The following is a 12,176-nucleotide window of genomic DNA, read 5'->3' on the forward strand; positions in this document are numbered from 1 at the left end:
GGGCTGAGCGGGCTGAGCGGCTCACGACGCCGGGAAGCACCTGGGCGTCTCCTTCACCTCTTCGGGGGTCAAGGCTGGGGAAGCGTGAATTCGGCTTTTCTGCAAGGACAAGAGGGACCTCTCTAAGAACGGTCTGCCGTGGCTTTGGAGCAGAGTGCTCCTGGCTCGGGATGGAGGGGGAGAGACAGAGACAGAGGAAGGAAGGAAAGACGAAACAGTTTATGCAAAACCAAGCATATAAGTGTTTTAAGTTTAAGAACGCAATGATTTAGCCATCCTTTCCTCTTCCAGGAGGCGTTAGTTAGAATGTCCCGGGGCAGAGCGCGGCTCCCCGGGTGGAGGGCTGGCAAGAGCCCGAAGTCGGGGAAGCTTTGATAAGCAAATGCAGCCCCGCGCTCGGGCGCTCTCTATTGGCTGTTCCTTCACCGCCAGATTTTGACACAAATAATCAGATTGAAAATCAAGGAGGGGAACAGAAGAGGGAAAAAAAAAAAAAAAAACCAGAGAGAGTGAGAGGGAGAGAGAGAGGAAAAAAAAAGAAGAAGTATCTATTTGAGCAGAGAGTCCGAGGTTGACAGAGAGGAGCCGAGCCCCAGAGGCTGGGAGGTTCCCACCAAGACCAAGACCGCATCCAGGACCAGACGGCAGAGCTAGGGACAGGTGAGTGCTGTCATCCCGGCCTCTTCTTTTTAAATTTGCATATCTGACTTAGATTGTTTCCAGGCAGGTCACCGGGGCCCTTTGGCAGTTACAGGAAGAATTAGGTGGACTGGGATATCTCTTCCACAGGATGCAGCTTTCAGCCCTTGAACCCAGCGGAGAGGAGGTGGTGGGAGGCAGAGCCCTATAGGAGTTCCGCCCTCTGCCAGCTGTGCATAAACGGCCTTTCCAAAACCCGGTTGGGTCTGACAGGGATCACCTGTCTGTGCGAGGTCATACCCGCAACCCCAGCTCTCCCAGGGACCTGGGCAGAGTGTGGGGCAACACTCATTCAGGTACTTGGCTTAGTGTGGCCCTGTCCCCCCATCACCCTGAGCTTCCCTTGTCTATAAAATTAGAGTGAAATTGAGAGAACTCCGAGGGAAGCTCTACCCCCAGCATCCCACACTCCCCGGTGCCCTTCACCCAAGTTCCTGGGGCACTTTGAGAGTGAGTGCCCTCCCATCCAGAGCCCTGTGAGGGGAGAAGGGAAAATGCCTTTGTCTACCACCCCCAGCCCCCGGCCTCCAGGAACAAGAGGGCTGCAGAAGGGCAGGTGGTTTCTCAGTCTTTTCTACCAATTTGGGAAAAAAAGACCGAGTTTAAAGTCTGGGCATCTGGTGCCTGCTCTAAAGTAAGGCTTGTTAAGAGGGGGGGGGTCTATAGAATAGCTGTGGATATGTGCTTGTATACATTTTTCTGTGGGGAAGGTCCGCAGCTTTCGTGAGTTTCCTGGAGGGGGCAAATTAATTTGCAGGCTCTGAACATGGATCTGATAGCAGCTAGCTAAGCTGCACCTGCCCATGGAGGCTCACACCTCCTGAAGAGTTCTCAGTAGGCAATGAATGGTTAGAAGGTTTCAGTCTTAGTGAGGTGGCAAGTTTCTTGTCCTCAGAGGTGGTGCACAAGGGACTCTTTTATTTATTTATTTTTTAAGATTTTATTTATTTGGCAGAGAGCAAGACACAGCGAAAGAGGGAACACAAGCAGGGGGAGTGGGAGAGGGAGAAGCGAAGCAGGCTTCCTGCTGAGCAGGGAGCCCGATGCGGGGCTCGATCCCAGGACCCTGGGATCATGACCTGAGCCGAAGGCAGATGCTTAACGACCGAGCCACCCAGGCGCCCCACAAGGGACTCTTTTAATAAGGAGATGTGTGAGGTGTCTTCCAAATCAGGATGGGGGGGTTGGAATGCTGGTTTCCCTGCGGAAGGTGCTTGGGGAGCATCAGAAAGTCATATCTGCCTTGGGTTTGATGGATGGAGTTACTCAAAACCAGTGCAGAACATTTTCTCCAGGCTTTCAGGAGGGCAGGTGAGGTTGGGGTCCTCTTGGAGAGCATAAGGATTCTCGAAGATTCTGGGACCCGATCGCCCCTGGGAAAATAGCCTGACCACATATGATTTCATCCCTTTTCAGAAACAACAAAAAACCTTACCCCCTCCTTAAATTAGAGGCAGGTTTTTGTTGTTGTTGTTCATTTGTTTTCAGGAATTCAAACCAATGGGAGCTGCTCTGATTCAAAAATGTCCAGGAAATGTTTTGTTCACTCATTTTTGTTTTTATTGTAGTAAAATACACATGACTGGAAAGTGACCATTTTAATCATTTTTAAGTGTACAGTTCTGTACCATTAAACGCATTCACAATGTTGGGCAACCGTCACCACCATCCATCTCCAGAACTTTCTTCATCTTCTCAAACTGAAACTCTGTCCCCATTAAACACAAACTCCCCTCCCTTTCCCGTCCCCCGGCCCTTGGCTCTCACTACTGTCCTTTCTGTCTCTATGAATCCGACTTCTCTAGGGACCTCATATAAGCAGAGAGTCCTACAGCATTCATCTTTTTGTGACTGGCTTATTTCCCTTACATGGGGTCCTCAAGATTCATCCATGTTGTAGCCTGTGTAAGCACATCCTTCCTTTTTCAAGCTGAATAATGTCCCATTGTATGGATACGCCACGTTTTGTTTCTCCATCATCTGCTGATGGACACTCGGGTTGCGTCCATCTTTTGGTTATTGTGAATCATGCTGCTGTGAATTTGGGTGTACAATTATGTCTGAGTCCTTGCTTTTAATTCTTTGGGGTATAAACTCAGAAGTTGATTCACTCACTCGTGACATTGCAGTCTCTGAACTTAGGAGGAGCGTTTGAGAACTGCTTGCAAGTTTCAAATAAAAATAATGACCCCTTGGGGCGCCTGGGTGGCTTAGTTGATTGAGCGTCTGCCTTCGGCTCAGGTCATGATCCCGGTGTCCTGGGATCGAGCCCCGCGTCGGGCTCCCCGCTCAGCGGGGATCCTGCTTCTCCGTCTCGCTCTGCCTCTCCCATACGCTTGTTCTCTCTCTCAATAAAATCTTAAAAATAATAATAATAATAATAATAATAATGACCCCTTTCTGCTGGGGCCCCTAACATGAAACAGGCTCATTTCCCTTAACTGCTACGTGGAAAGGTTTTTTGTTGTTGCTGTTGTTTGTTTGTTTGAGTCATGTCTTTAAACATAAAGGAAGTCCAAAGGGTCCTCTGTCACTGACTCTGAGAAACGATGGAGTCTTACCCAACCCTCCCAAAAAGGGAACCTGAGTGATGAGGTTCTTAGTCAAGGCAGGTCAGTCCTTCGCTGAAGGTCAACAAACTGTGCATGGGATTTTAGAGCAAAAGGGAAGTTTAGAAATCTCTTAGTCCAACGGTCCCTTTTGAGAGATAGGAAAACCAAGCCCCAGGTTGGAGGCCGACATGGCCAAGCTCAAGGTCACAAAATCAGACTCAGCCCTACGGGAGGCCCATGGCGCCCCGTTGTGCGGAAGTCACCAGGCTGTGGCTTCGAGTCCACCTGGATGTAGAGGTGCGGGGCCGAGATTCTGACCCGGGGTCAGGGCACCCTCTATCGGGATGGAGGTTTTGGAAGAGATGTTAACAGCAAGTCTCTTTCCGGAGGCCGATACCATCAAGGCCTCTGTTTCATGAAGAAATCTTAGGGTTCTTTCACAATCTCTGCTCTGAGCGCTTTCTCAGAACGGTCCGTGTGAATCAGAACGGTGTGGTTGTTAATTAACTACAGTATAGCTGATTGGTTCCTGTTTTTTCTTTTTAACTCCGCTAACAGGGGCCAAAAGGAAGTTCTCCTGGTGTGTTTGGCCCCCACGGGGAGCTTGAAGGCTTAAAGCCATGGGGTTGGTTGTGCCACTCTACCAGGCTTGGTGGAGAGAACATTCTAGAGAGGGAGAGGGAGGGAAACTGGGGGCTCTGAAGGGGACCCCGAGGGTGGGCCCTGGGAGTCGCTTTCCTCCAGCCAGGGACCCCGGAAGCTGGGACTATGTTGTCCTGACTCCTAACCACTTGACCTCTATGGTGTCCTCAGGCTCAGCCCAAGGGAACACCAGAGCTTTCTGAAGGAGGTCTTTCTCTCCGACCCCTCCCCTCAAAACTCTCCAGGAACCCAAGTGGAGCTTCTGGGTTCTAGAAAAGACAGAATGCAAAGGAATTTGATTTTTCCATCATCTTGCCCCACCAACCAGCCTTTGTCTTCATGGGTGGCTGGAAAGACCACAGGTGCCGACGGGCAGAGCCCTGGGCCAGGAGTCAAGTCCCAGCAGGACAGGAGCACGAGGCCTGGATGAGCCACTTTCCTCTCTCAGCCTCAGTTCACCCTGTGAGCCCGGAAGACAGTCCCCCCGTGGGTGTCAGTTTCATGAAATAATGCACACCAGGGAGCTCTAGACACCTTCCTTAGCGTGTCTGCGCACTCGCCTCCGCCCCGAGTGCCCACCCCGTGTCTGACAGTTGAGAGTATGGAGGCCAGGGTGGGGGGCTGCGGCGGGCAGCCTGGGATCTGCCTGGGATCATGAGCCAGGCTCCAAGACTCATTCCTCCTCCGTGAAATGGGGCAGTAGCCCCTCAGCTCCCAGGTCCGAACTCACGGAGTTGAGGCTACGCAGATTCTGGCTGCAAGAAGTATCTGCTGGCATTCCGGCAGTTGCATGCCGACCTTTGGTTCTCGTTGGCTTACTACTAAAATACTATGTAAAAAATAATAGATCATCTTTTGATAGAGAGACCGTGGCCCTTGGAGGCTCCCCCAGAACAAAAGACAAAACCACGCAGCCCCCGCCTCTCCTGGTGTGGGTGGGGGGGTCTCCTCTGGCTCTGCCCAGGGTCTGGCCTCCCCAGGGGATTCCCGGACCCAAGAGTTAGAAGGGGGAAGGGGGTTGGTGAGAGGAGCCCTGGGGGAGGGGAGGAGGCAGAGGAAGACTGCCCCTGGCAGATAAGGCCACCGCGGGCTTCCCGACAAGCCTGGGGGAGACAGCAGGCCAAGCAAGGCTGGGGGGGGGCAAAATCTGACAGCTGGACTGGACCCCAGAGCCTTCAAGTCCCACCTCTTCATTTCAGATCCCAGAGGGGAAGGGCCTGGAGCATGTCCCTGCTCCTGGTCTCGGGCTCATCCCTGTCCTCAGAGCGCACCTGCTTTGGGCAGGGTACTGGAGATGCGGCCAGGCAGGACAGGACGGGACGTGGGCTGTGCCAGCCTTCCTGAAGCTTCTCCTCCCGCGGGCTGTGATGCCACCCCCGGCCCAGTGCTCCTGCAGCCCCAGCACTACACTGAGCACTTTGCATACTTGCTTGTAGTAGACGTCCTTTCTGCCCAGCAATGGCAGGAAGGTGCCTTGTGGTCCCCGTTTAGCAGATCTGGACACTGAGGCCTATGATGGGGAGGGCAGGGCCTAGGATGGCTGGGGTGGAGTGGCCTCACCAGACTCCTGATGCCCTGGGGGCTCTGGTGAAGCGCAGGCAGGCCTGGGCACAGCTGGGGGCCTCTCTCCTGCCTGGCCTGGGGTCATGCCGGGGGAAGGGGTGACTCCCTGGGCCTGGTCCAAAGGCAGGGCTCCAAGCTGCCCTCTCTAATCTCCCTCCCCCCAGCCGCTCCTCGCCTTGGCCTTATCACCCAGCCCTGGCTCTTGCTGGAGCAGCTGTAATCCCTTTCCCGCGCTTGGCCCTATCGTCCCTGCAGCCCTGCGTGGCGGCTGGCCTGGGGAAGGGGGCTCCGGCTCTGAGGCCTGGGAATGGGACCTGCAGAGGAGCCACCAGGAATGCCATTGATGAAGTATTTCCTGAACTCCTGCCTGGGCCTGGCCTGGGGTGGGGAGGAGAGAGGACCACTCAGATGTTCTCTGTCTCCCAGGAGCCCTCAGGGGAGCCTCACGGGCTGAGCACAAGGAGCCTCGAGGGGCAGGAGATGCTCTCCTCATGCGAAGCCAGGGGTGTCAAGGTGTTCAGGCTGGTCTGGCTCTACCACGCCCCCAGCCCCCGCCCAGGACCAAGGGCAGGTCCCTTTCCTGATCTGGTCCTCCGTGTCTTGGTGGAGAGAACATTCTAGAGAGGGAGAAGGTGTCTTCCCCCACCCCCGGACTGGAGGGTTCGGTACCATGCGGCTGAGCTGGGCTGCCCACTGCTTAGATCTTACAGTTGGTGGACATTGGCCTCTTCCTCCATGTGCACAAAATGCCCTCCGGCTTCCCAGTGGGGTGGCATGGGGGAGTCCTTTGGGCCTTGAGCCCCACATGCAACTCCAATCCCCCCCACCCCCACTCAGAGAGAGAGAAGGCTCCTCCCTCTCTGGGCACCGGACTCTGGGCTGAGGCCACAGACGAGGGGCAGCCCTGCTCTGGGTGCCTCAGTGCCACAGTAACGTGGCTTTCAATCGAGGTGCCCCCTTTGTTGCAACCCGCCTCCCCTGCCCCCCTGCCCCCCCCCCCCCCCCCGCTATGATAAGCACTAAGCACATAAGATGCTCTCGCTGGCACTACCTGCCTGGGCGCTGCACCTTACAGAAAAGGGAGTAGGCCCCGAGAGGTTAAGCGTCTGCCCCAAAGTGCACAGCGGGTGAGCTGGAATTCTAACCCATGAGCATCTGACTCCAAAACCTGAGCTCAGACCACCCCTTCCGTGGCCTCTGGATGCAGATCCCACAGGGGCATGAATGCAGTTTTCTGGATGCCGGGGCCACAGTGTCATATTTGAAGACACCCCTGTCCTTCCTTCTCTGCTCCTAGTGTGATTCAGGGCATGTGGGCAGGAGCAGACTGACCCTGGGGGTTTTCTAGAAGGTGGGTGTATTAGTTTCCTAGCAAGGGAGTAGTGGGGGGAGGTTAGGATTTGTAGCCACTGTAGCCAACTACCAGAAACCAGGTGGCTTAAAACAACACAAAATTGATTCGTTCAAGGTTCTGGAGTCTAGAGATCCCAAATCAAGGTGTCTGCAAGGTCAGTTCCTTCTGGAGGCTCTGAGGGAGTTTGTCGTGTGCCTCTCTCCTGGCTTCTGGCGGAGAAAGCGATCCTCAGTGCTCTTCGGCTTGTAGGCGTGTCCCTCCCATCTCTGCTCCCGCCTCCAGACGGTGTTCTCCCTGTGTGTCTGTGTCTGTGTGCCCAAAGTTCCCTCTTCTTATAAGAACCCTGGACATATTGGGCTTAGGGTCCACCCTAACTCAGTATGACCTCATCTTAGATTGGTAAAATCTGCAAAGACCCTATTTCCACAGAAGATCACATTCATAGGTAGACATGAACTTCTGGGGGACACCATTCGACTCAGGACAGTGGATTCTGATATCAGGAGGAGGCTCTAAAATACAGAGACTGCTGTCCTCTTGCCCTTCCTAACTGTTCTCTCCCTCTCCCCTTGCAGGTGTGGGGCGCACATTTACCATGCCACGCTCCTTCCTGGTGAAGAGCAAGAAGGCTCATACCTACCACCAGCCCCGCATCCAGGAAGATGACCCGATCTGGCCTCCTGCCCTTAGCCCCAGTGAGTCAGAGATCCCCCTGCAGCACCCACCCAGGGCTCCCTGTCCCCCGCGTTGGGGATGCAGCGCATCCCTTCTGCAAGCAGAAGCTCAGTAAATGTTGGTTGAATGAATGAATGAATGCAACCATCTCTTCTGATCCACTGGGATGGTGGGAGCATCAGGATTGGAGCTGGTCCTTAGCAGCTGACATGTGGGTCCTAACCAGACTCAGAAAATATCTATGGCTGAGGTCGGGTACTCAGAAAACTAACACTGGTCCAGGAGTTCTCCTCGGGGGGGGGGGGGGGTTCCTTTCGGCCTCCATCCTGCTCCCACCATCCTGGGCAGGGCCCATGCATGCAAGTGGCTGGGGATGGCAGCAAGTGCATCTCTGGGTCCCCATCCTCCTAGGAGCTGTAGCTGGTGTCTCTGATGGTCTTGTTTCCCCACAGGGGCCAGGGACCAGGTCCTGAGCAGTGATCCTGTCCTCAACACCCTGTTCCCAAACCAGTGCCTGACCTGGACTGACCTCAAACGGGAGCCAGAGCTGGAGCTGGACCAGAGCCTGAGCAGGACGGCCTTGGTGCCAGGTACCCAGGCTGGGACCACCGGCCATTCCCCGTCAGCCAGTGCAAGTGGAATGGAGGGAGGATGGGCTCATGGAAGCAGGGATCCTTGGAGTTGTGGAGTCAGGAACGATCAACAAGGCCATCTGGATACAATCTGGGCTCTCCAGCTTCTGCCTGGACCCCTCTAGGACGGGGAGCTCACTCCCAGATGAGAGCTTCTGTGTGGCAGGTCAGAAGAAGCGGTGGGCAGGCCGATGCAGTGGGTGAGGTGGGCACTCTGCAGGTGCTGGGGACCTGAAAAGCTGAGAAGCCACAGTGAAGACCCAGACCCTCTCCCACAGTAATATTTTGGGCTACACACCACAATCCTCAGCATGAGGTCATTAGGTGGAGAGTGGTGGGGAGCAGTGCCCTAGTTATCAATGAATCACCACGATTTATGTGTCGCACTCTCCACAGAGGGCCCTGCTGTAATGCCCCGATCCCAGGACAGGGACTCCGACTCACCCCCGTTCTACAAGCCCAGCTTCTCCTGGGATGCCCTGGCCTCGTCCTATGGCCACAGCTACCGGCAGGCCCCCTCCACCATGCAGTCCGCCTTCCTCGAGCGCTCCGTCAGCCTGTACGGCAGCCCTCTTGTGCCCAGCACTGAGCCGCCCCTGGACTTCAGCCTCCGCTGCTCCCCGGGCATGGACACGTACCACTGCCTCAAGTGCAACAAGGTGGGCAACTTGGGTGTGGGTGGGCTCACGGGCCCTGCTCCGCATCCCCTCTCCAGTTCCCCGGCAGCTGGGTGCTCCCTGTGCTGTGAATCTTGAGTCCTTTGGTGCGATCGAGGGTTCAGTATGCTTGTCCTCACCATGAGGACGAGGACCATGAGCCCTGGCTGTGTGCTAGCCCTGTGCGAAGCACTTGACATGCTTGAGCCCTGGGAAGCAGACAAAAAGCTCAGTGACTTTGAGTCACCCGCCCAAGAGCACACAGCAAGTAGACATCAGTACCAGCATTCAAACGTGGCTCTGGCAAACTCCTGGCTCTTAACCACTAGGCTGTTCAGCCTCTAGCTAAGGCCAGGAGGGGCCTTTTACATGCTCCCGCAGCCCCCATTTTCTAGACAGGAAGCCAAGCCACAGAGAGGGAAAGGGACCTTCCCAGGACACACAGCACTCCAGTGCTTCTCCTGCTTTGTGGCCGTCTGTGCCTGGGCATGGAGGGGGGTGGGGCTGGCTTTGGCACCCCAGGCCCATCTCCTTCTCCGCAGCCCCCGGTGGCCTCACGCTCTGCCCCCTGCCCCCAGGTGTTCTCCACCCCACACGGGCTCGAAGTGCATGTCCGCCGCTCCCACAGCGGGACCCGGCCCTTTGCCTGTGACGTCTGTGGCAAAACCTTCGGCCACGCCGTGAGCCTGGAGCAACACACACACGTCCACTCCCAGGTGGGCAGCTGGCCAAGCCCAGGACCCCCCCCGCCCCCGCTTCCCACTCCTGCTCTGTGCTTCCCGCAGGAGTCCTAGGGCTATGGCTGGGTCTCTCACCCTGCTTCTGAAGGTGACACAGATCGAGGGTCCTTTCCCCCCTCATCGGGGTCCCCAAAACCCTCTTTTTAAAATATATGTATATATTATATATATTTAATATATAGTTTAATTCGTTCTTGATAATGAATATTGTGCTTTAGTGCTAGCCTCGTTACAGTTTTCCCAACACCCTCCCCGATGGGCCAAATCAGCTTCATGTGCTGTTGGGAGAGGCTCCTGGCCCAGTGGGATTTCGGGGGCAGAGAGATGTCTCTGAGGCTCAGAAATGATCCTGCCGTCTGTGTGGTCAGGAGAGGTGTCCTCAGCTTTGAGGCTCCCGACTTTTAGAATCTTGTCCCGCTTAGCCCTTCTTGAATATTCCATTCCAGGGAAAGGACTGGAAATGACCCGAGTTGCTAACACGGGAGTCAATAAAAGCTCAGGCGGGAGAGGCAGGATATGGTCATGAGAGCTTCCAATTGTGAACGCACACCACGTGCTAGTAGTTGCCGGTTCAGCTGTCTACACTTTGAGCTTATTACTGCTGTTCTCATGTACAGATGAGGAAACTGAGTCTCTAGAGGTTAAATGATTTGTCTAAGGTCATGTGGCTTCTAAGGGGCAGAAGCCAGAGTCGTGCCCCAATAACACAGACTCTTAACCAAAGCACTGCGAAGCCCATGACCATGCCCCAGATCAGTCGATCTATCAGTCAGCCAACAAACGCACGTTGAGGTTTATTTTGCATGGGATACTGTGAAGGTTACAGGGCAAAACGCACAGGAGGCCTCTCAGGCCCCAGGCCTCAGCCCCCCCCCTTGGGATGCAGAAATGGGGGTCTCTGGGTCCTGCTCCTCCAGGACCCGTTCTCGATGCCCCCCCAACGAGTGTCCTGTTCCTCAGGGGATCCCGGCAGGGCCCGGTCCTGCGCCCAGCGTGGCAGTCCCGGGTCTCGAGGCCCCGCCCGCACCTGACCCCCCTGGGCCTCGTTTCGTCCGGCAGGAGCGCAGCTTCGAGTGCCGGATGTGCGGCAAAGCCTTCAAGCGCTCGTCCACCCTGTCCACGCACCTGCTCATCCACTCGGACACGAGGCCCTACCCCTGCCAGTTCTGCGGCAAGCGTTTCCACCAGAAGTCGGACATGAAGAAGCACACATACATCCACACAGGTGAGGCGCCCGCCCCTCGCCTGGCCCCGGGGTTCCCTGGCTACGCCCCCCTCCCTCCCGGACGGGGGTCAGTTACAAAGCGAGAGGCGCTCCCCTCCACGCAGAGGGCTGGACGCGCTGCTACCTAAGCACACGTTTAATGCGTAGGGAACACGCCGGGAAGGGAACGGCCGAAGCGTGATCTCTGGGTCCAAGTGAGACTAGCAGGTGGATTCGCCATGCATTCATTCCTCCAATCATTCACTGCTTGGCTGTTAACTGAGGGCCTGGACCCAGTCCCCGGCCGACCAGGGCGCAACCCCAGGGGGCGTTGTTGTCCCCTCTCCCTTTTGTAGTTCTTTTCTAAAGCGCATGGGGGCTGGCCGCGAGATAACACACAGCAGAGTCCGGCGAACAAATGCAGGGCAGGGGGACGGCGGGCCTGGCGCGACAGCCCTGACCCGCTCCTTGCTGCCCCGCAGGTGAGAAACCCCACAAGTGCCAGGTGTGCGGGAAGGCCTTCAGCCAGAGCTCCAACCTCATCACGCACAGCCGGAAGCACACCGGCTTCAAGCCCTTCAGCTGCGAGCTGTGCACCAAGGGTTTCCAGCGCAAGGTGGACCTCCGGCGGCACCGCGAGAGCCAGCACAATCTCAAGTGAGGCTGGACCTGCCCTGGGCTCCCGGCCAGCCTGCCCTGAGGTCCCGCGACCCAGAGGGAGGCCAGCCTCCTGCGCCCAGATCCCCGGTCTCCTGGAGTCAGGGCTGGGCAGGAATCTGTCAGCTCGTTTTGAGACTCACGGAATTGCTGTGTGACCTCGAGCAGGTTGCTTTCCCTCTCTGGACCAATATTTTCCTGCTGCAGAATATGAGAACTGGGCTGGGTCTTTTCTGAGCTAAGTTGTTTTAGAGGTCTTGCCTCCCATGGAGCCCTGAAAGCCAGCCTAGCCCTCCCCCTCCCCCCAAGAGATGCCGAGAATAGCCCAGAACTGGAATCCACAGAGAAATCCTCCCCCTCTGCCTGCTGCCCACTGTGCTGGGATCTGGTTTTTAGTGGTTCTCTTTCTGGCTGCCACGGATGGCCAGAGCTGCTTCCTGCCCCAGAGGGAGGCCTAATACCCCTCTGCTTTGGCCAGATGTGCTGGCTGCCCCCCACTTCTGACTGGCACTCAGCCGGCCACGGGGCTGGAGAAACAAGCAGTCACTGCTAACAAGAGCCCATTCCTCTCAACTGCTGTAAATAAAAATAAAGACACAGATTTATTTACATTTAACCAGTGTTTATTGAGTGCGTCTTGGGTGCAAGTCAGGCTTTGGGAAGGAATGGTAGGGAGCTTCGAAAGGCAGAGAAAGCCAGAGTGCCAGCCTGGCTCAGTCGGTAGAGCACGCGACTCTCGATCTCAGGGTCGTAAGTTGGAGCCCCAGGTTGGGTGTAGAAATCACTAAAAAAAAATTAAAAC

At 55.9% G+C, this 12,176-nt stretch overlaps 1 protein-coding gene across 1 annotated transcript; it reads left to right on the forward strand.

Moving 5' to 3' along the window:
- The first annotated feature begins 295 nt into the window (after positions 1 to 295).
- On the forward strand, positions 296 to 11,845 carry GFI1B (growth factor independent 1B transcriptional repressor). The gene is made up of 7 exons (XM_064579263.1): positions 296 to 660; positions 7,386 to 7,505; positions 7,938 to 8,075; positions 8,514 to 8,776; positions 9,352 to 9,489; positions 10,573 to 10,738; positions 11,200 to 11,845. The coding sequence occupies exons 2-7, from the start codon at positions 7,406 to 7,408 to the stop codon at positions 11,376 to 11,378; spliced, it is 984 nt and encodes a 327-aa protein (XP_064435333.1). The 5' UTR covers positions 296 to 660; positions 7,386 to 7,405; the 3' UTR covers positions 11,379 to 11,845.
- Positions 11,846 to 12,176: the final 331 nt, after the last annotated feature.

The sequence above is a fragment of the Mirounga angustirostris genome, unplaced genomic scaffold (genome assembly GCF_029215605.1).
Source record: "Mirounga angustirostris isolate CCGP_5_RB_7025 unplaced genomic scaffold, mMirAng1.0.hap1 SCAF_15, whole genome shotgun sequence".
NCBI classification, from domain to species: Eukaryota; Metazoa; Chordata; class Mammalia; order Carnivora; family Phocidae; genus Mirounga; species Mirounga angustirostris.

Coding starts and splice junctions, on each gene's coding strand:
- GFI1B (XM_064579263.1), top strand. CDS start 7,406: ATGCCACGCTCCTTCCTGGTGAAGAGCAAGAAGGCTCATACCTACCAC. Junction 8,777..9,351: donor ACTGCCTCAAGTGCAACAAG/GTGGGCAACTTG, acceptor CCCTGCCCCCAG/GTGTTCTCCACCCCACACGG. Junction 9,490..10,572: donor ACACACACGTCCACTCCCAG/GTGGGCAGCTGG, acceptor TTCGTCCGGCAG/GAGCGCAGCTTCGAGTGCCG.